The sequence below is a fragment of the Haliotis cracherodii genome, unplaced genomic scaffold (genome assembly GCF_022045235.1).
Source record: "Haliotis cracherodii isolate W230 unplaced genomic scaffold, xgHalCrac1.p SCAF_22, whole genome shotgun sequence".
Classification (NCBI taxonomy): domain Eukaryota; kingdom Metazoa; phylum Mollusca; class Gastropoda; order Lepetellida; family Haliotidae; genus Haliotis; species Haliotis cracherodii.
Window position 1 is genome coordinate 1,269,983 of NW_027266278.1, and position 19,343 is coordinate 1,289,325.

General features: G+C 41.1%; 2 protein-coding genes across 2 annotated transcripts; one reads left to right on the plus strand and one right to left on the minus strand.

The window, feature by feature from the left end:
- Positions 1-1,585: 1,585 nt before the first annotated feature.
- On the plus strand, positions 1,586-8,912 carry LOC139471375 (mucin-22-like). The gene is made up of 6 exons (XM_071253706.1): positions 1,586-1,679; positions 4,260-4,526; positions 4,779-4,938; positions 5,399-5,877; positions 6,745-6,823; positions 8,495-8,912. Exons 1-6 carry the CDS (start codon positions 1,586-1,588, stop codon positions 8,910-8,912), a joined length of 1,497 nt encoding a protein of 498 aa, XP_071109807.1.
- Positions 8,913-15,580: 6,668 nt separating this feature from the next.
- On the minus strand, positions 15,581-17,926 carry LOC139471301 (uncharacterized). Its single transcript, XM_071253609.1, has 3 exons — positions 17,841-17,926; positions 16,495-17,157; positions 15,581-15,929 (listed from the first exon to the last, which is right to left on the minus strand). Exons 1-3 carry the CDS (start codon positions 17,924-17,926, stop codon positions 15,581-15,583), a joined length of 1,098 nt encoding a protein of 365 aa, XP_071109710.1.
- Positions 17,927-19,343: the final 1,417 nt, after the last annotated feature.

The following is a 19,343-nucleotide window of genomic DNA, read 5'->3' on the forward strand; positions in this document are numbered from 1 at the left end:
AGCTGATCCTTAGAATAGACAATTAATTAGATTTGGCTTAGAAAAACAAAGTGAATGGTTGTGTTGGTTTTAATGTAAATTACACCAGTATGTTAAATTAGTATTTAAAATTATTACATTAAACTACCATTCACTGCATACACCTATGAACGAACACGGAACTCATATCTCGTCACGGAGGGCCACATTCTGAATGTAACTATAGTGTGTCGAGGGTAGGAGTGAGCGTGGGGGTGGGGGCGGGAGTTTGGGGTGGGGGTGGAAGTCGGAGTGGGGATGGGGGGTGGAGATAGGAGTGAAACTGGGAGTAGGGTTGAGGGTAAGGGTTGGGGTGGGAGCTGGGGTGGGAGACGGGAAAGTGGTGTTTGTTTTGGGGGGTGGGAATGGAGTGGGAGTATTGTTGGGGGTGGGGGTGGATGGGGTGGTGTCGGCTAGGTCGGGCTCACCTTTTTGATTCATAACTTGAGAAGCTGTGTGTATGGGTTTCGGTGAAGTGTCTGTGGGTGTAGGTGTTGGTTTTGGTGAGTGGTCGATGAAGTTAGTGTGAAGGGAGTTGGGTATGAGGATGTGGGTGTGGGTTTGGGGTGTGCTTGTGGCATGCGGGATGCGGGGTATTAGTTTATGGTTCACGTTATTGGTGTCCAATAGTGACAGTTTGGTGGGGATCTGCCGCTATTTTATCCGTTATGTAACAAATCGGGTGAAAGGGATTCACCCTGCCGAGGACAGGATTTCATTTATATCACGGCCTGTCACCTTCACGGGGAGGAGCCATCAGGGATCATAATCGTTGTGTATCTGGTATTAGACTTGGTATGACTCACGAAGGAAACAATAAATATTGATGTCATTATATAATGAAATAAAACATTACCGGGTAGGTCAGAACGGCGGTAATAACTGTCTGATATTTACATATTGTGTTTTAGCGATGGCTGATTGGTTAGTGGAGGAAACATGTCGTCACATTGGGCCATTCTTTTAAATACGATATGACGTCATTCATCATTAAATTACGTCACCAGGACAATATATTGAATTGAGTGAAATAGTTTTGCAGGGTTTACATCTCATATGATTGTTTAATGTTGCGTTTAATTTGTTTGTTTATTTGTTGTTTAACGCCGCACTCAGCAATATTCCAGCTAATGACGGCGGTCTGTAAATAATCGAGTCTGGACCAGACAATCCACTGACTGACATCGATCCACGCAATTGTGATACGATAAATGCATCACCCAAGTCAGCGAGCCTGACCACCCGATCCCCTTAGTCGGCTCTTACGACAAGCACAGTCACCTTTTACAGCAAGCATGGGTTGCTGAAGACCTATTCTACTCCGGATCTTCACAGTTTAATGTTCGGGCATGCTATTATTAATTAAATGGCGAAAACATATGAAATGTCACTTGTATTGATATTATATGTATTGGTGTTAGACAATGAAAATGTGCGGAAACTGAAAACGGAACAACGAAGTGACACTGATGATTCAGAAATAGTTGAGCTGTTGCTCCCAATGCCCACTGTCATCGAGTTACACTTCCTGGTAGGACACTGGCTGTAGAAGGGTTGAGGGGGAAACATGTCTGTCTCAAGGCTCTTGATACCCGTGTATATTCAACATTCTGCATTATACTCCATCTGGATATTCCTTTGGATGGACGGATCTGCAGCCGGTAAGGATGTATCATACATAACACAGATCATAATGTCAAAGCGTTGATAATTCCAGTGGGGTGTTAATCACATGTGGCTGGGTCACACAATTTACCTTGATTATGAGAATGATCAGATCTTTGATTGTATGTATGTGTAGGTTTTCGGGTTTATTCTAACGTTGCGTGAAATGTCGATTGAAACTGGTCGCATACAAAATACACTCGACGTCATTATTACGTCATGAGAGTGTAGCATGACGTCATTCATCAAACATGATGCTCTGCAATGTTTGTTTGTTTGTTTATTTGTTGTTTAACGCCGCAATTAGCAATATTCCAGCTATATAACGGCGCTCTGTAAATAATCGAGTCTGGACCAGACAATCCAGTGATTGACATCACGAACATCGATCCACGCAAGTCAGCGAGTCTGACCACCTGATACCGTTAGTTGCCTCTGAAAGCAGCGTAAAACCATACTCACTCACTCACTCACTCACTGTGGTGATTCTTCCGGTTAAATCCAGACCGAAGTTATTATTAATAAATAATCATAGATTAATGATAACAATTCAAAAGTAAATAAAGGTAAACGAGAAAGATTTGGGATATGATTTCGACAGGCCATGTCTTAATTTTAACATTTGACACTAGGTGCTCGACAGTAAGTAACGACAGGAAGTGAGATATTTATTAGCCCATGTGATTAAATCAGTTATTTCCTGCAACCGTGTCGCTTTCAGCGAAAGCTTTCAATAAATGCAGAGAATGAGGGGCGCCTAGTGGTTCAGCGTTAGCTCAATTGGAAAGCCCGGATTCGAATGCTCACATGTATAATGTGTGATGTGCATTTGTGATGTCCAACGCCGTGATATTACTAGAATATTCACTCACTCACTCACTCACTCACTCACTCACTCACACTGTTCGCTATATATGGTGATAGTTACAGTATAACCCGCCTACGTTGTAAATGCAGTAACACTTCCTTGAGCTATAAACACTCTACGGAAGGTGAGTCATTGATGTACTACAGAGCATCACAGCAACAATGAGTGAGTCGAAACGGGAAATTACTGGCAACCTATGTTACAGCTCTGTAGCTTTGCAGTCTGACCGATACAATATCGATATCAATATTGACTACAATATAAATGTTCGAATCGGACTCAGAAAAGAGTTAACCATTCATTTCTCTGTAAACATAACGTATGCACAAAGGCAAAAGTAACTGTCATCATATACAATTGACTCATAACTGAAACTTCATTATCGTCAGGGGCAGTCGGGTAGCCTAGTGGTTAAAACGTTCGCTCGTCACGCCGAAGACCCGGGTTCGATTCCCGACATGGGTACAATGTGTGAAGCCCATTTCTGGTGTCCCCCGCCATGATATTGCTGGAATATTGCTAAAAGCGGCGTAAAACCATACTCACTCACTCACTCATTATCATCATAATTGTATGGATGTTTTTGATCGGTCGTTTTCCTAAGTGTGAGTAATAAACCACTGGCCAAGGCTACGAGAGTAAGCTTGGACCTTTAGTGTATAATCAGTTAACAAAGAACCTTCAACATTGAGTTTCCCTTCCAATCTTGTGTAATTTATAGAATAAATGCGACAAAAACTTTCCATATTCATAAAAAATCTCTGCCAAAAACTATATCATGAATTTATCATGAACATGTGTTTATGAATCAGTATGAAATAGTTATAATACAGGTGTCCAAAAGCACAGGAAACTAACCAGACATTTCACCCTAACTTATATAAATAACAATAGAAATAATTGAACACATTACTCTATCTTAGACTAATTTTAGAATATCTATAGATTAACATTTTGGGAACTTTTAGTTCAACGCCGCTTTATACAATATTTCCGTCACACATATCTCATAGCGTGTGAGCTTGACATGGAAAGGAGACCCAAAGAAAGTTTTGCACATTATTGATTTCAATCTTGTCATATATTTTAGGGTATTGGGGTAAGCACAATGTATCCTTTGTCGGGCTATCGATGGCAAAATGTTGTATATGACAATGCCATATGCACGCTTTCGTCCAATAGCCATATCAGGATGTGAATATTCTTGGTTCGAATTAAATTTTCGTCCATTATGATTCTGGGTTTGTCAGCTCAATATCCTTGCACAAGAGTACGAACTGCATCATTTAAGACTTTCTAAAAAAATTCTGACACGCCATGATATAACCAAAATTGTGTTCATTGTCGCACCCTTCCAGCTACTCATTAATAACGGACCCGTGAAGATCCGGGGTAGAATGGGTCTTTAGCAACCCATGCTTGCCGTAAAAGGCGACTATGCTCGACGTATGAAGCGGCTAACGGGAGCGGGTGGTCAGACTCGCTAACTTGGTTCATGCATGCCATCGTATCCCAATTGCGTGGATCGATGCTCATGATGTCAATCACTGGATTGTCGGGTCCAGACTCGATTATTTACAGACCGCCGTCATATAGCTGGAATATTGCTAAGTGCGGCGTTAAACAAAAAATGATCCAACAAACAAACATTAATAACGATATTTGAAAGTTGTGATATTGTACATACAAAATAACATGTTTTTCACAGACAGTGCGATGTCGTGCCAGCAATTCTCAAATCCTGAGACAGAAACAACAGTTTTCAAGGATGATGGCTGTTTCTTATTGTCTCGAGAGAACAGAACGTGGGAAGAGTCGCAAACCTTCTGCAATTGCCTGGGTAATGGATGGTCTCTCGTTGAGATAGAAGACGTGGAAACACAGAAGCATGTTGACAGTGTCTCACGTACAGCTGGTGTCTCTACAGGGTCATGGATAGGTCTTAGTCAGCGAAATGGTTTCACATGGGTATCAGGTAAGCAATGAAAGAACAGCCATTTGGTATATTTGGCGATGCACTGAAGTCATAAAGAAATGAACACATGTACAACCACAATGCATCTTGAATTACTCTCTTACACCTGGTTAAAGATTTGGATGTCTCTCAATCAATATATTGTCATTACAATGCTATGACATGTTTTCTTAAGTAGATTTATTGGAGACAGTTGCCCAAGTTGTGGTTGGAAGTCTGATTCATTAAACGTCAAACAACAACTTTCTTCAGGGAACAAACTAGGGTATCAAACTTTCTTCAAAGAACTGGCAGACGGAGAAGTCCAGTCATCAGGAGACTGTGTTATAACAAGCCCTCCAGATGACACATCCCTCTATGGAATATGGAACTATATGGACTGCACTGCCAGACTGTACAGCATATGCCACTCAGGTAGGAACTGCAAGTATGAACATCATATCATCTCGGCATTGTCTCCTACTTTCTTAATCTAAATATATATCTAAAATCTACTCATGTATAAATATCGTCTCCCGTCGTATTTAAATATTTCTGTGAACTAGTATACATGTCAGCATGTATTAACACCAGTTATGTCTTTCATCATGTCACAGAATAAATCAGCACAAATCTGCTTTTGGGAAGCTCAGATAATAGGACTTATTTTAATTAAAATGTCATTACTCGTTCAATAATTGCTACCTTTACATGTATTGTTGGCCTCTACTCCAATGGTCATGACTTCCTGGATCATCATGTGCATCATATGGTAACACGATCCTACCTCCGCCTAACTGATTGCATTTACATGTAGAACGAAGCCGGATAACAGTGTAACCATGTCATGATGTTTCCAAGACACAGACTATCGATACATCAACTATTTCTTTGGTCCTGACACCAGGTTCCTCCCTACCTCCAAGAAAAACGACGACATCTCGGCGTACAACGGCATCTACAATGACAATAAAAGCAACTCCAGCTAAACCACAAACGACTGTAAACTATGGAGCAACACAATCCACAGCAGCAACAACGCAATCCACAGCAACAACAACGCAATCCACAGCAACAACAACACAATCCACAGCAGCAACAACGCAATCCACAGCAACAACAACGCAATCCACAGCAACAACAACACAATCCACAGCAACAACAACACAATCCACAGCAGCAACAACACAATCCACAGCAACAACAACACAATCCACAGCAACAACAACGCAATCCACAGCAACAACAATGCAATCCACAGTAACAACAACGCAATCCACAGCAACAAGAACGCAATCCACAGCAACAACAATGCAGTCTACAGAAGCAGCAACCACACAATCCACAGCAGCAACGACATCTTCAACGACAGGTAAGGATCGTTTTCTGTTTTCTAAAACATAATTAAGGAGTTAATTGCCTTTAGGATATCAGCTTCATTTATTATTTTGATGGGACCTATCTGTACGGGTACTGGTGCCATTATCTGGCAAGTGCTTGACAAAGATACCAGTCACATGTCGTCACTGACAGCACAATTTTTAATGTGTTTATACTCCTGTTGGGAGGTGCGAAGTTATGAGAAGGTGTCTCTGTTATTATTAAGTAGGGATTCCTCACTGATTATTGTTAGAAGATCTATAGGTATAAAACTAGACCCACTGACCTTGTCACTGACCAGACAATACTCAATGTCTGCCATTATTGATAGAACCATAGACGATTGATATTGTTACTTCATCCTCCTGATGACTTCAGATCTATACCTGTATCCTGACCTGCTTCCTATAATTATCTGCCATATGAATTTATAAGTAAATGCCTACGCTCATGACAATAATATTCTTGTTCCTTTGTTCCCGCTGTGATATTGCTGGAATGACCAAAAGCGGCGTATAGCCATCACATACTCCGTGAAATTAAGAAATCCAGTTATGGTAGCCCTTTAGGAAAGTATCAGACTCTACGTTTGATTTGACTTCAAACTCAAAATCAACAAAACTTATGACACACAATGAATGCATGTGTTTGTGACGGGTACATTCAGTGGTGCACGATAAGCTCGCCTTTTCGCGAACACCCGGTGTCAGTATTTTTCCATAGTGATTCCGATACACAGGCTTATCATATCGTCCGAATCGTACAGTGATTTCCTGTGTTTGTGGGAAAGGTTTTGTCGATTTTGTTTACAACAATGAATGTGCATTATTCTAAAGATTCAATTTCTTTTGTGTTTCAGTAAATATTGCAGTCTGTTCTGCGGCTGCATTTGCAGCTGCTGTGTTCTTAGTTAGGGCTGTAATTCTTCTCTGTCGAAGGTAATACCTACTTTAGTGTTGTAATTGTTTAAGAAGGTTATACCTACTTATGTGTTGTAATTGTTCTCTGTCGAGGGTTATAACTACTTAAGTGCTGTAATTGTTCTCTGTCAAAGGTAATACCTACTTAAGTGTTGTAATTGTTCTCTGTCGGGGTAAATACCTACTTAAGCATTGTTCTCTGTCGAGGGTAATACCTACTTAAGTGTTGTAATTGTTCTTTGTCCAAGGTAATACCTACTTAAGTGTTGTAATTGTTATCTGTCGAGGGTTATACCTACTTAAGTGTTGTAAATATTCTCTGTCAAAGGTAATATCTACTTGAGTGTTGAAATTGTTCTCTGTCGAGGGTTATACCTACTGAAGTGTTGTAATTGTTCTCTGTCGAAGGTGATACCTACTTAAGTGATGTAATTCTTCTCTTTCGAAGGTGATACCTACTTAAGTGTTGTAATTCTTCTCTGTCAAAGGTAATACTTACTTAAGTGTTCTAATTGTTCTCTGTTAAAGGTAATACCTCCTTAAGTGTTGTAATTGTTCTCTGTCAAAGGTAATACCTACTTAAGTGTTGTAATTGTTCTCTGTTAAAGGTAATACCTCCTTAAGTGTTGTAATTGTTCTCTGTCGAAGGTAATACCGTCTTAAGTGTTGTAAATGCTCTCTGTCGAAGCTAATACCCACTTAAGTGTTGTAATTGTTCTCAGGCAAGGGTAATACCTACTTCAGTGTTGTAATTGTTCTCTGACGAAGGTAATACCTACTTAAGTGTTGTAATTGTTCTCTGTTAAAGGTAATACCTACTTAAGCGTTGTAATTGTTCTCTGTGGAGGTAAACCGACTTAAGTGCTGTAAATGTTCTCTGTCGAAGGTAATACCTAATTGAGTGTATTCATTGTTCTCTGTCGAAGGTAATACCTACTTAAGTGTTGTCATTGTTCTCTGTCGAAGTTAATACCTACTTAGGTATTGTAATTGTTCTCTGTAGAAGTTAATACCTACTTAGGTATTGTAATTGTTCTCTGTCCGAGGTAATACCTACTTAAGTGTTGTCATTGTTCTCTGTCGAAGGTAATACCTACTTAAGTGCTGTAATTGTTCTCTGTCGAAGGTAATACCTACTTAAGCACTGTAAATGTTCTCTGTCGAAGGTAATACCTAATTGAGTGTATTCATTGTTCTCTGTCGAAGGTAATACCTACTTAAGTGTTGTAATTGTTCTCTGTCGAAGTTAATACCTACTTAGGTATTGTAATTGTTCTCTGTAGAAGTTAATACCTACTTAGGTATTGTAATTGTTCTCTGTAGAAGTTAATACCTAATTAGGTATTGTAATTGTTCTCTGTAGACAGGTAATACCCATTGATGTGTTGTTATTGTTCTCTGTCGAGGATAATACCTACTTAATTTTTGTTATTGCTCGTGTAGGTAATATCTATTTAAGAGGCCGTGGGAGGTTCCCTGTTAAGAATATATGTCTTACTCGGAACCCCCAGGGGCCTCTTACCTTCACGATTAATTACAAAACGTAAGTAGGTATTATCTTCACGAACTATTACAACACTTAAGTTGTATTCGCGAGTGCTTAACTTTATGTTGCACTGAGTTTGTTTAACTAACGGGAACGATACGTACACGAGAATGTCATGAACCTTTACTCCCAACTTGTTTCAGAAACAAAAAGAAAAGTCTGCGTGTCAGGACCAATGACACAGTTGCTGCTGACGACACTGAATCTGGTAAAGTAGCTGACGTAAGGACAAAACCGGAGGTTGAGTACGCTGTTGTCACGAAAATACAGAGGAAACAACCATCACAAGCTCCTGACTGTAACACTGAGTCAGGCTACCATCACGCATCCGTGGATGATGGCGCTCTTCCCATGAAGCAAGGCGTCAATGACCAAACGTATGACACAGCAACAATCACAGAGAAGAAACAACCAATCACCTTTGACAACACATATGCTCGCGCGATGTTCAGCCAATCGGCAGCGGACACAGGGGATGACGTGTATGATCACACGCGTGTGACCGGGAAGGCGTCACAAGAAGATGATGCAAGCCATTACGACCATGCATTCGTCAAATAACAATCTCGCAATATTGGATGTTAGGTTAAACTTAACATGTACATATTTGCAAATCAATACTTTTGTATCAGAGGTGCTGCGTTTTTCTTAAACATGGTAAAGTTTCTATTTTATAGTATTCTGCATATTTGTATTTCATGTCCCGGTAATCACCCCTAGCGATGGAAAACCAGAACCTCATAATTACCATGACAACCGATCTGGATCGGGTGGTTAAATGTAGAACCTGGTAAATGTGTGTCCCCTTGGTCTCTGGCTCAAACTTGACTATTTACAGATGGTTGTGACATGGCGTTCAAACAACATTCACTCAATCAATTCTGACAATAACACTCACTGCGACATACCAGAGAACCACGGATACAAGGTTACAACAATCAAGATTTTACACAAAATTTGACGCATTAGTGACAAACATGACATCCGATGCAATTCCTTATTTTAACTTGTACCGTATGTAGCTATGTTTTTTCAGGTAAACAATTTACTTGCCTGTGCATGTGTTTGTGACGGGTTCAACCAGTGGGGCAGGATATGCCCACCTTTTCGCGAACAACTGGTATCATCACTACATAATTTACTATCCCCTGCATTCTGATTAGCTGGTGAGGTGTTATTGCATTCATTTCCCAAATTAGGCAACGCCCAACGAAGTGGACTACTTTTATTACAACGGAATTACGGGGAATTCCCTTTCTGTTCACGTGAATTTGTTCCGGTTCGTTACAGTCTAATTGTTGCAGTTTTTCTCGTCTCTTGCTTACTTACTTAAAATGGGAATTTAACGTGCGCTTTATGCGTATTTTGCGTATGTCGTCTCTTCCCTTGATTGACAGGTCCTGTAAACTTTGTTTTGATCCTGGTCTCCGTTGATTGGCTACTGACGATGTGGGTGTGTCAAGTTATATATATAAATTAAACAATCACCTGATTCATGTCACGCCACAGTATGTATTCCTACACTTGTAATGTTTATAAATGTCGTAATTTTTTGTCTGCTTTGTATATACAACTGTTTTTGGTCAAAATTGTAGAAAACATGTTTTCGTTGTCGAATTTAATTGTAAGGACTGACTGTGTATGATTTTCGGTTCATTGAGGTATAAATCGAAAAGCCGAGGTACCTCAGAGAACCGGAAAACATACGCAGTCAATCCTTAAGCAGTAGTGATTCATAAACACATGATCATATTACAATCGGAATCGTACAATCGACTCTGGTTTTGACAGAGATTTCTTATGAATAATGAAAGGGTTTTGTCGCTTTGATTAACACTACCGCCACACCGTATCTGTTCACGTGAGGAAGGTGGAGCTGCCCTGATGGTTCTGGGTTCGAACTTCTTCTAGTAAAGTGCTCAGGTTGTTGACTCTGGCCATGTACGATACAGGAGCTGGTGTCTGGAGCCAGCTGTGACAGCAGTGGAGCAAGATTATGCCATTTCTTGCGGCAAGTACCTCGACGTCAATAGACATCACTTTAGGCCCCTATAGACTTTTATCAGCAGTGTATGCAAACCAGAGAAGCAGTGGCAACGCTGTAAACGTTTCAAACATGCGATACCCATGCCGGACGATTGACGGTCACGTGATCTTCAGTCACTTATTAAACTGGTTCTACTGTTGGTTTGCGCAGATAGCTCAGCGCGTTTAGCCAACATGAGGCCTGCAAATGGGTTAGAAATCTGTAACAAGGTCGGTTGTATGGGGTCCTTAAATACAAACGTATGTCTACACCTCGAAAGGTTTTACAGCGCGATAAAAGCTACAACAAACCTCTGTTGACTTGCATTCGACACTGAGGACCAGTGAATGCTATGCTATGTGTCGTCCCATCGCAACCTACACATGGGGAGATTTAATATTTGTTCAGCTTAGTTGCAAAACCAAATATGTTTTTATGATTAAATTTGAGTCTGTATTTATTTTATTAAAAACACCAACCATGTTATTTTTCTGCAAAAACAGTAATTTTGTTTTAACAGCCTGTAAACATCATTATTTTTTTCATTCATTTTCGGGGACACTTTTCTTACAATAAATTCCCAGGCCAACTTTATCGTTAACGTGTTGAAGTCTTAACATGTTTAGAATGGTGATGATGTGTTTAGGTGGTTTTCATTTCATGTGTTTAGACCTTAAATATGTTCAGCTAGAACACACCAAATGTGTATTCATTTTAGGATTAAACACTTTCCTAAACTTGTTTTCATTCTAAACACATATTAGAAATCTGCCACTGCCTGTCCGATCATTCAGAGTGAGTGAGTGAGTGAGCGAATATGCAATATTCCAGCAATATCACGGCGGGGGACACCAGAAAGGGGCTCCACACATTGTACCCATGTAGGGAATTGAACCCGGGTCTTCGGCGTGACGGGCGAATCGTTTAGCTAGACAGAACCCATTGATCGAATGTGGTAAATGTTGACGAATGTTGGCATTTTTTACTTCGGTTATTATTTTATGATGTCCGGATAATCCAGTGATATGAATGAAATGCATATAGATGCATAAATGTAGATATTATACATGCTTCTATTTTTATTTCTTATTAGATAGAAGTTGTTTTCTCACATGCACGATGTGGTTCGTTTGCTTTCTGTTGTCAGATCGGTTTGTCAAACGGCAATAAGGTCGAGTCGGATATGTCGACTCTCGGATAAGTCGAACTATTTCTCTGTTCCCAGGAGTTAGACAGTACACTGAAACTCCGTTGTTCAGGAAACCCCGTACGATTATGCATAATTACAATGAACATTACACCATACATGGAAGCTTCTCAAAACGTGTTTAGTTTCGTTAACTTTAGACTACAATCAGTTCAGGATTTTATTGTCTCCTTGCTTATTGTATCAAATTAAGTTCAAATTATAAATAAAAAACGAACTGCTTTTTTCTCGTGTTTTTTTTTATGTCATACACGTGAAATTTTCTTAATTCTCTTTGTTATTGTTTTCATATAATACTTTATAGTCTTTCTAAAACAGGTTTCCTAACACGTGATCGTTACATTCTGTATAATTTCTTAACTGCATTTTGTCAGTTGAATAATTCAGGATCTTCAAAAGGTATTGTATTGCATGATTCCCTTGAAATATTGCATAAATTTTGACATTTCATGACATCGTGTTGGTCTATGTTCTAATATTCAGTTGTTAAATCTATTTTCGGAGCGACATTACATTGAAGTTCAAGATGTGTCTGTATGCTTCTGACATAATGTTTGAAAGAACAAATAAGTAACTGATATTATTTTATCTCAAAACTACATAATAAATGTATTTTCGAAGTTATCATTAAAGTCTTCAGACATACATGCATGCCTATGTATAAGACAGTAAATTTCAAAATGTAAATTTCTGGTAATCTTTTTAAAAAGTTGTCCTGAAGAATGGGTGACACTGGGACGCTGGAACTGGGCTTCAGACATTGTACGCATGTGGGGACTCGAACTGGGGCAGTCGGCGTGACGAGCAAACTCTTTAACTACTGAGCTACCTCACAACCCTTTATATTTTAGAAAATGGTTACAAACACACGTTCATTCTTGTGTATAATTATGATCGAAATTAACTTGTGAAGTTATATTTCACAGCACAATCAGAACACAAACACATCGATGTCCCGAATCACGGTTCTCTTATACTGAACAAACAGAGTTTACAGAATGATGACATACACGTCATATTATATTACATGGGGTGTTTTTAGTTTTACAGTTAAAAGACTTCTTTTTTTATATATTATCATACAAAAATCATATTACTGCCTTAATCTTTAAGCAATCAGTACTTTCCAATATATATGTTAAACATTATGTTAGAAAACAAGTGATGTTGTATGTTTCGTCACAAACATGTTACAAATGAATGAAAACCTTCTGTTATGCATATACAATTTTGGAAATATAACATTTTGTTGTAGCAGTTTAAACTTGACTTTTGACCTTTTTACATATTTATTTATTTATTTATTTATTTATTTATTTATTTAAGACCGCACTCAACAATATTACGGTTTTATATCTGGACCAGACAATGCAGTGATTGACATCATGAGCATAGATCCACGTAATTGGGATACGAACACAACAGTCAACTCCACTTCACATAAGGGGAGGTTTAAACACCTGAATCAAGTGATGTGAGTGGCTTTTAGCAATATTCCAGCAATATCATGGCGCGGGACACCAGAAATTGACTTCACACATTGTAGCAATGTGGGGACTCGAATCCGGGTCGTCAGGTTTTTGAGCGGACGCTTTAATCACGAGACTTCCCCACCAACCCCTTTAACCACTAGACTTCCCCACCGCCCACTTTAACAAATAGACTTCCCCACAGCCCCCTTTAACAAATAGACTTCCCCACCAACCCCTTTAACAAATAGACTTCCCCACCAACCCCTTTAACAAATAGACTTCCCCACCGCCCACTTTAACAAATAGACTTCCCCACCAACCCCTTTAACAAATAGACTTCCCCACCAACCCCTTTAACAAATAGACTTCCCCACAGCCCCCTTTAACAAATAGACTTCCCCACAGCCCCCTTTAACAAATATACTTCCCCACAGCCCCCTTTAACAAATAGACTTCCCCACCGACCCCTTTACCTGCAAGACATTCCCACCGAACCCTTTAACCATTTGACTTCCCCACCTCCCCCTTTAACAAATAGACTTCCCCACCGCCCCCTTTCACCACTAGACTTCCCCACAGCCCCCTTTAACAAATAGACTTCCCCACCAACCCCTTTAACAAATAGACTTCCCCACTGCCCCCTTTAACAAATAGACTTCCCCACAGCCCCCTTTAACAAATAGATTTCCCCACCGCCCCCTTTAACAAATAGACTTCCCCACAGCCCCCTTTAACAAATAGACTTCCCCACAGCCCCCTTTAACAAATATACTTCCCCACAGCCCCCTTTAACAAATGGACTTCCCCACCGACCCCTTTAACTGCAAGACATTCCCACCGAACCCTTTAACCATTTGACTTCCCCACCGCCCCCTTTAACAAATAGACTTCCCCACCGCCCCTTTAACAAATAGACTTCCCCACCAACCACTTTCACCACTAGACTTCCCCACCAACCCCTTTAACAAATAGACTTCCCCACCAACCCCTTTAACAAATAGACTTCCCCACAGCCCCCTTTAACAAATAGACTTCCCCACAGCCCCCTTTAACAAATAGACTTCCCCACCGACCCCTTTAACAAATATACTTCCCCACAGCCCCCTTTAACAAATAGACTTCCCCACCGACCCCATTAACTGCAAGACATTCCCACCGAACCCTTTAACCATTTGACTTCCCCACCGCCCACTTTAACAAATAGACTTCCCCACAGCCCCCTTTAACAAATAGACTTCCCCACAGCCCCCTTTAACAAATAGACTTCCCCACAGCCCCCTTTAACAAATATACTTCCCCACAGCCCCCTTTAACAAATAGACTTCCCCACCGACCCCTTTAACTGCAAGACATTCCCACCGAACCCTTTAACCATTTGACTTCCCCACCGCCCACTTAAACAAATATACTTCCCCACAGCCCCCTTTAACAAATAGACTTCCCCACAGCCCCCTTTAACAAATAGACTTCCCCACAGCCCCCTTTAACAAACAGACTTCCCCACCGACCCCATTAACTGCAAGACATTCCCACCGAACCCTTTAACCATTTGACTTCCCCACCAATCCCTTTAACAAATAGACTACGCCACCACCCCCTTTAACAAATAGACTTCCCCACAGCCCCCTTTAACAAATAGACTTCCCCACAGCCCCCTTTAACAAATAGACTTCCCCAACAACCCCTTTAACAAATATACTTCCCCACAGCCCCCTTTAACAAATAGACTTCCCCACCAACCCCTTTAACACATAGACTTCCTAACAGCCCCCTTTAACAAATAGACTTCCCCACCTCCCCCTTTAACAAATAGACTTCCCCACAGCCCCCTTTAACAAATAGACTTCCCCACCGCCCCCTTTAACAAATAGACTTCCCCACCAACCCCTTTAACAAATAGACTTCCCTACCAACCCCTTTTTACACATAGACTTCCCCACTGCCCCCTTTAACCACTAGACTTCCCCACAGCCCCCTTTAACAAATAGACTTCCCCACCGCTCCCTTTAAACACTAGACTACCCCACCGCCCCCTTTAACCACTAGACTTCCCCACCGCTCCCTTTAACCACTAGACTTCCCCACTGCCCCCTTTAACCACTAGACTTCCCCACCGCCCCCTTTTACCACTAGACTTCCCCAACGGCCCCTTTAACCACTAGACTTCCCCAACGGCCCCATTTAACCACTAGACTACCCCCACCGCTCCCTTTAACCACTAGACTTCCCCACCGCTCCCTTTAACCAATATGCTACCCCACCGCCCCCTTTAGGCGTCACATGTGTGTGAGTTGGGTTTTATGCTGCTTTGGACAGCCGTGTATCAAGGCGTGTTGGGTTGATGTTGAAAGAAAACACTGGACTGTTATGTAAAACAAAAGTAGCCTTGGACATATTCAACATTCTTGTTGAAGGCATCACAGCATAAAGTATAAGAACAAATGGCCAATTGAAGCTCTTTTAATAAATCTCAAGTGTACAATTTTATAAATGTACTCAAAAATATCCACGTCGATTGCCCTGTTTAAGGCGATTGAGAATGTGTCCTTGGGGAACCCCGTGAACCATCCACAGATGAGGCTTGGGCAGTATCTCGAGACTGAACTGATGCCAGTTTGACAGGTGCGGTTAAGGTCATCACAGCAGCTCTCTTCTGGACCTGGTCAATGGAGCCGATGAAGGACTTGGCCTGTCTGCACATTGATTTAATCATCCCAGCAAAGAACAGCTTCCTGTAGCTGTAAGGGGCTATCCCTCTTATCTCCGTCATGAAGCTGGGGATGTTGCCTGACTCCCACTCCTTTAAGCCAGGAGTGTTGTTAAATACCTTCATTGGGTCGTCATAGAACGGTTGGATCGGGTACCCGAGCACACTAGAAAGGAATTATGATTTTAACTGAGATGCAGATTTATATGATTGTGATTTGCAGTAAAACGTGTCAAATGCGAAATCTATCAAGTCGGTATAACATTTGTGACAGCGATATGGCTTTTCACTTCTCTGCTTGTTTCTAATTGCCGATATCTCGATGTTTGTTTTGATATATTCAGATTTATATCTTTAACTGTCCATTTCCAATGACCAAAAATAATTATTCATATACTCCATCAGCGTCAATAGTGCCAGGTTGCATAGACTGTTCCTCTCTCACTTGTGAATACATGAGGCCAATACTTTTAACCCACAAATCAAGCAAAGGCGTTGTTCCAGTGTCAGGGACGCCAGCGATTGTTTAGACCAACGAGCGCGCCGGTTACGTCGCACGAATGGCAATGTTTCTGGCAACATGTAGCTGCCTGATCTGGATATTGCCTTCCTGTGCGACAATGGGAGGTTGGGAGGTTCATACAAACTTCATGCACCGTGTCAGTGTCACAACTCTGCACAGCGATTTGTGGCGCCACACGCATCGCGCATACAATAGAGGATAGTGTTACCTTTGCATCTTGCCATTGATTCTGGAGCAGTTGCAGAGTTTCAGAAACTGTTTGGTGATCCAGAAGGGACAGCTAATGTAGGAGGTGTTAATTCGTGTTCCTTTTAGATTGTTCTCTTCATCGTCAACAATATTCTCGTCCTCGTCCTCGTCCTCGTCCTCGTCCTCTTCCTCACCCTCGTCGTCTTCATCGTAGTCTTCATCGTCATCGTCATCGCCATCGTCATCGTCATCGTCGTCATGCGTGTCCAGTTTATCCTTCTTGGTACCCATCATGTCATGGAACTTTTTGTGAATGTCCATCATATGTTGAAACCAGATCACCTTGGCCATTGGACCAAACATAGGCCGATGCATCCATCTTGGACCACCATAGTGCTCAAATGGTCTGAACATACCCATCGATCCCTGTGGCATTCCCTGGATAGTATGGACAAGGTTGACCTGACCAGACAACTTCAAGTTCATCTCGGGAGCCTTTTGGACGCCATTTTCGGATATCCCATGAACCAAGGACGTTAACCAAGGTGATCTAGATAAAGGCCCGCCTCGCCGAATGGGATATATCCGTCTGTTATCATACTGGTCCCTTCTAGGGTGCCAGTAGGTTCGCTGATCTCTCATGGAAGGTTCACCTTGGCGGTCGTCATAGTCATTACCAGTGCTGGAAGGTTAATAGTGATATGAACTTAATCATAAATAATGAAACTTACCTGATCTACTCAGATAAAACGGCTAGTTTGTTGTTTAACGGTGAACTTAAACATATTCTTCTTTGTGATGGCGGCCTGTAAATAATCGAATGTGGACAAGACAAACCAATAATTGATAGTATGAGCCAAGTCACCGATCCTTTACGTTTTGTTTACTTTTTTGTTGTTTAACGCCGCACTCAGCACTATTACAGCTAATAATCGAGTCTGGACCAGACAGTCCAGTGATTGACATCATGAGCATCGATATACACAATTAGGATACGATGACATGCATCAACCATCAGCGAGCCTGACCACCCGATCCCGTTAGTCGCCTCTTTGGACAAGCATGGTCGATGCATTAAGTAGCTGCTTGGGTCCAGTTCTAATGCGATTTATACCCTTGGAGTATAGGGATGACATATATTATATACAATCACTATTTGGATTACTAACATATGACAGTCATGTAAAAACGCTTATTAACTGGCATATTTTGTTTCGATCATTTTGAATCATTATACCAAATTAAATGTTTTCGCATGGCTCATAAAGTTTCGCATGGTTCATAAAGGGACAACTTTCTGTAATGATGATAGACATTGAATAATAGTGTTAGCCTCATGTTGTAGCAGTGACTATACGACATTACTTCCTGTGGTGGGCTCCGTGATGTCTGCCGCGGTGGAAGTGCCCCGCTACCAGTGGGAGTAGAACCAGAACAAGCTGGAGATGCATCGTCCTTGTGTAGAGCTCTGAAATGATGATTTTAGACTGATTGTGTTTGTTTGCTTGTTGCTTAACGCCGAAGTCACAAATACTGCAGCTGCACATCTTCCTGTGGCAAGAGCGTTAACTGACTGTAAAAGTCCAGTTTTCACCCTTGCCGAACTAGGCTGAAATTTCCAGGCTCAATCGTAGCGCCACCAGTGGCTATTACGAGTTATGTCCCTTCTATGTTCCTTTTATTGACCAATCAAATTCCATCTCTCGTATATCACTTACATTTGCTGTCCGTGAAGATCCGGTATAGAATAGGTCTTTAGCAACCCACACTTGCCGAAACAGGCGACAATGCTTGGTGTAAAAGGTGACTGACAGGATCGGTGGTCAGGCTTGCTGACTTGTTTGATGCATGTCATCGTATCCCAATTGCGTGGATCGCTGCTCATGATGGTAATCACTTGATTGTCTGTTCCAGACCCGATTATTTACAGACCACGGTCATATAGCTGGAATATTGCTAAGCGCAACGTTAAACAAACAAACACACATTTCTGTGAATACATGTTTACAGCATGTTTGGGGTTAGTGTTGATCCCAAGCACCCCATGATAGGCAGAATAACCGCCTAAAGGGACATCTTGCTGGTAAAATATTAACCAATTTTTATTAATTAGTGACTGGTTAATTGCTAGATTGATATACATAACAATATTTAGATTTACACACAAACAACACCTTACTTATCCTTTTATGACCAGGGCGGTCGGGTAACCTCGTGGTTAAAGCGTTCGCTCGTCACGCTGAAGACTCGGGTTTGATTCCCGACATGGGTACAATGTGTGAAGCCAATTTCTGGTGTCCCCCGCCGTGATATTGCTGTAATATTGCTAAAAGCGCGGTAAAACCATACTCACTCACTCACTTTTATGACAAAACAAACAATATGCCAGCTACTTGATGGCGGTCTGTATATAAACGAGTCCCGACGAGACAACATAGCGAATCATTATATACAACGACGGTCTGGGTGCTATAACATGCAATCACCTAGATTAACAACAGATCCATTGGGCGGATTTTACGTGGGGCCCAGGTTGCAAGGGGCTGAACACAAATCGTAGTATTACGGGATAAAATATCAACATCAGCTTAAATCCATTCACTAATAACTCTGGGCCAGACGAATGAGCGATTGATACTAAGCGCACTGATCCAAACTGTCATGGTGCTATGGCATACAATGTAGTCAGTACAGTGTATTACATATTGTTACCTGGACTGACAAATATTGCATCTAAAAACCTTTTAAGACCATTTCAGTAGAAACAACCCACCACTTAGGACACAATGGGCGTATAGAGTTTAATTTTTTTGTACTGCGATACAGTTACTAGAACTTTATAATGGTTGGCACATGTTTAATAAATAC

Coding starts and splice junctions, on each gene's coding strand:
- LOC139471301 (XM_071253609.1), bottom strand. CDS start 17,926: ATGCATCTCCAGCTTGTTCTGGTTCTACTCCCACTGGTAGCGGGGCAC. Junction 17,158..17,840: donor CACGGAGCCCACCACAGGAA/GTAATGTCGTAT, acceptor TTAACCTTCCAG/CACTGGTAATGACTATGACG. Junction 15,930..16,494: donor ATCAATGGCAAGATGCAAAG/GTAACACTATCC, acceptor ATTCCTTTCTAG/TGTGCTCGGGTACCCGATCC.
- LOC139471375 (XM_071253706.1), top strand. CDS start 1,586: ATGTCTGTCTCAAGGCTCTTGATACCCGTGTATATTCAACATTCTGCA. Junction 4,527..4,778: donor TGGTTTCACATGGGTATCAG/GTAAGCAATGAA, acceptor AACTTTCTTCAG/GGAACAAACTAGGGTATCAA. Junction 4,939..5,398: donor CTGTACAGCATATGCCACTC/AGGTAGGAACTG, acceptor AACTATTTCTTT/GGTCCTGACACCAGGTTCCT.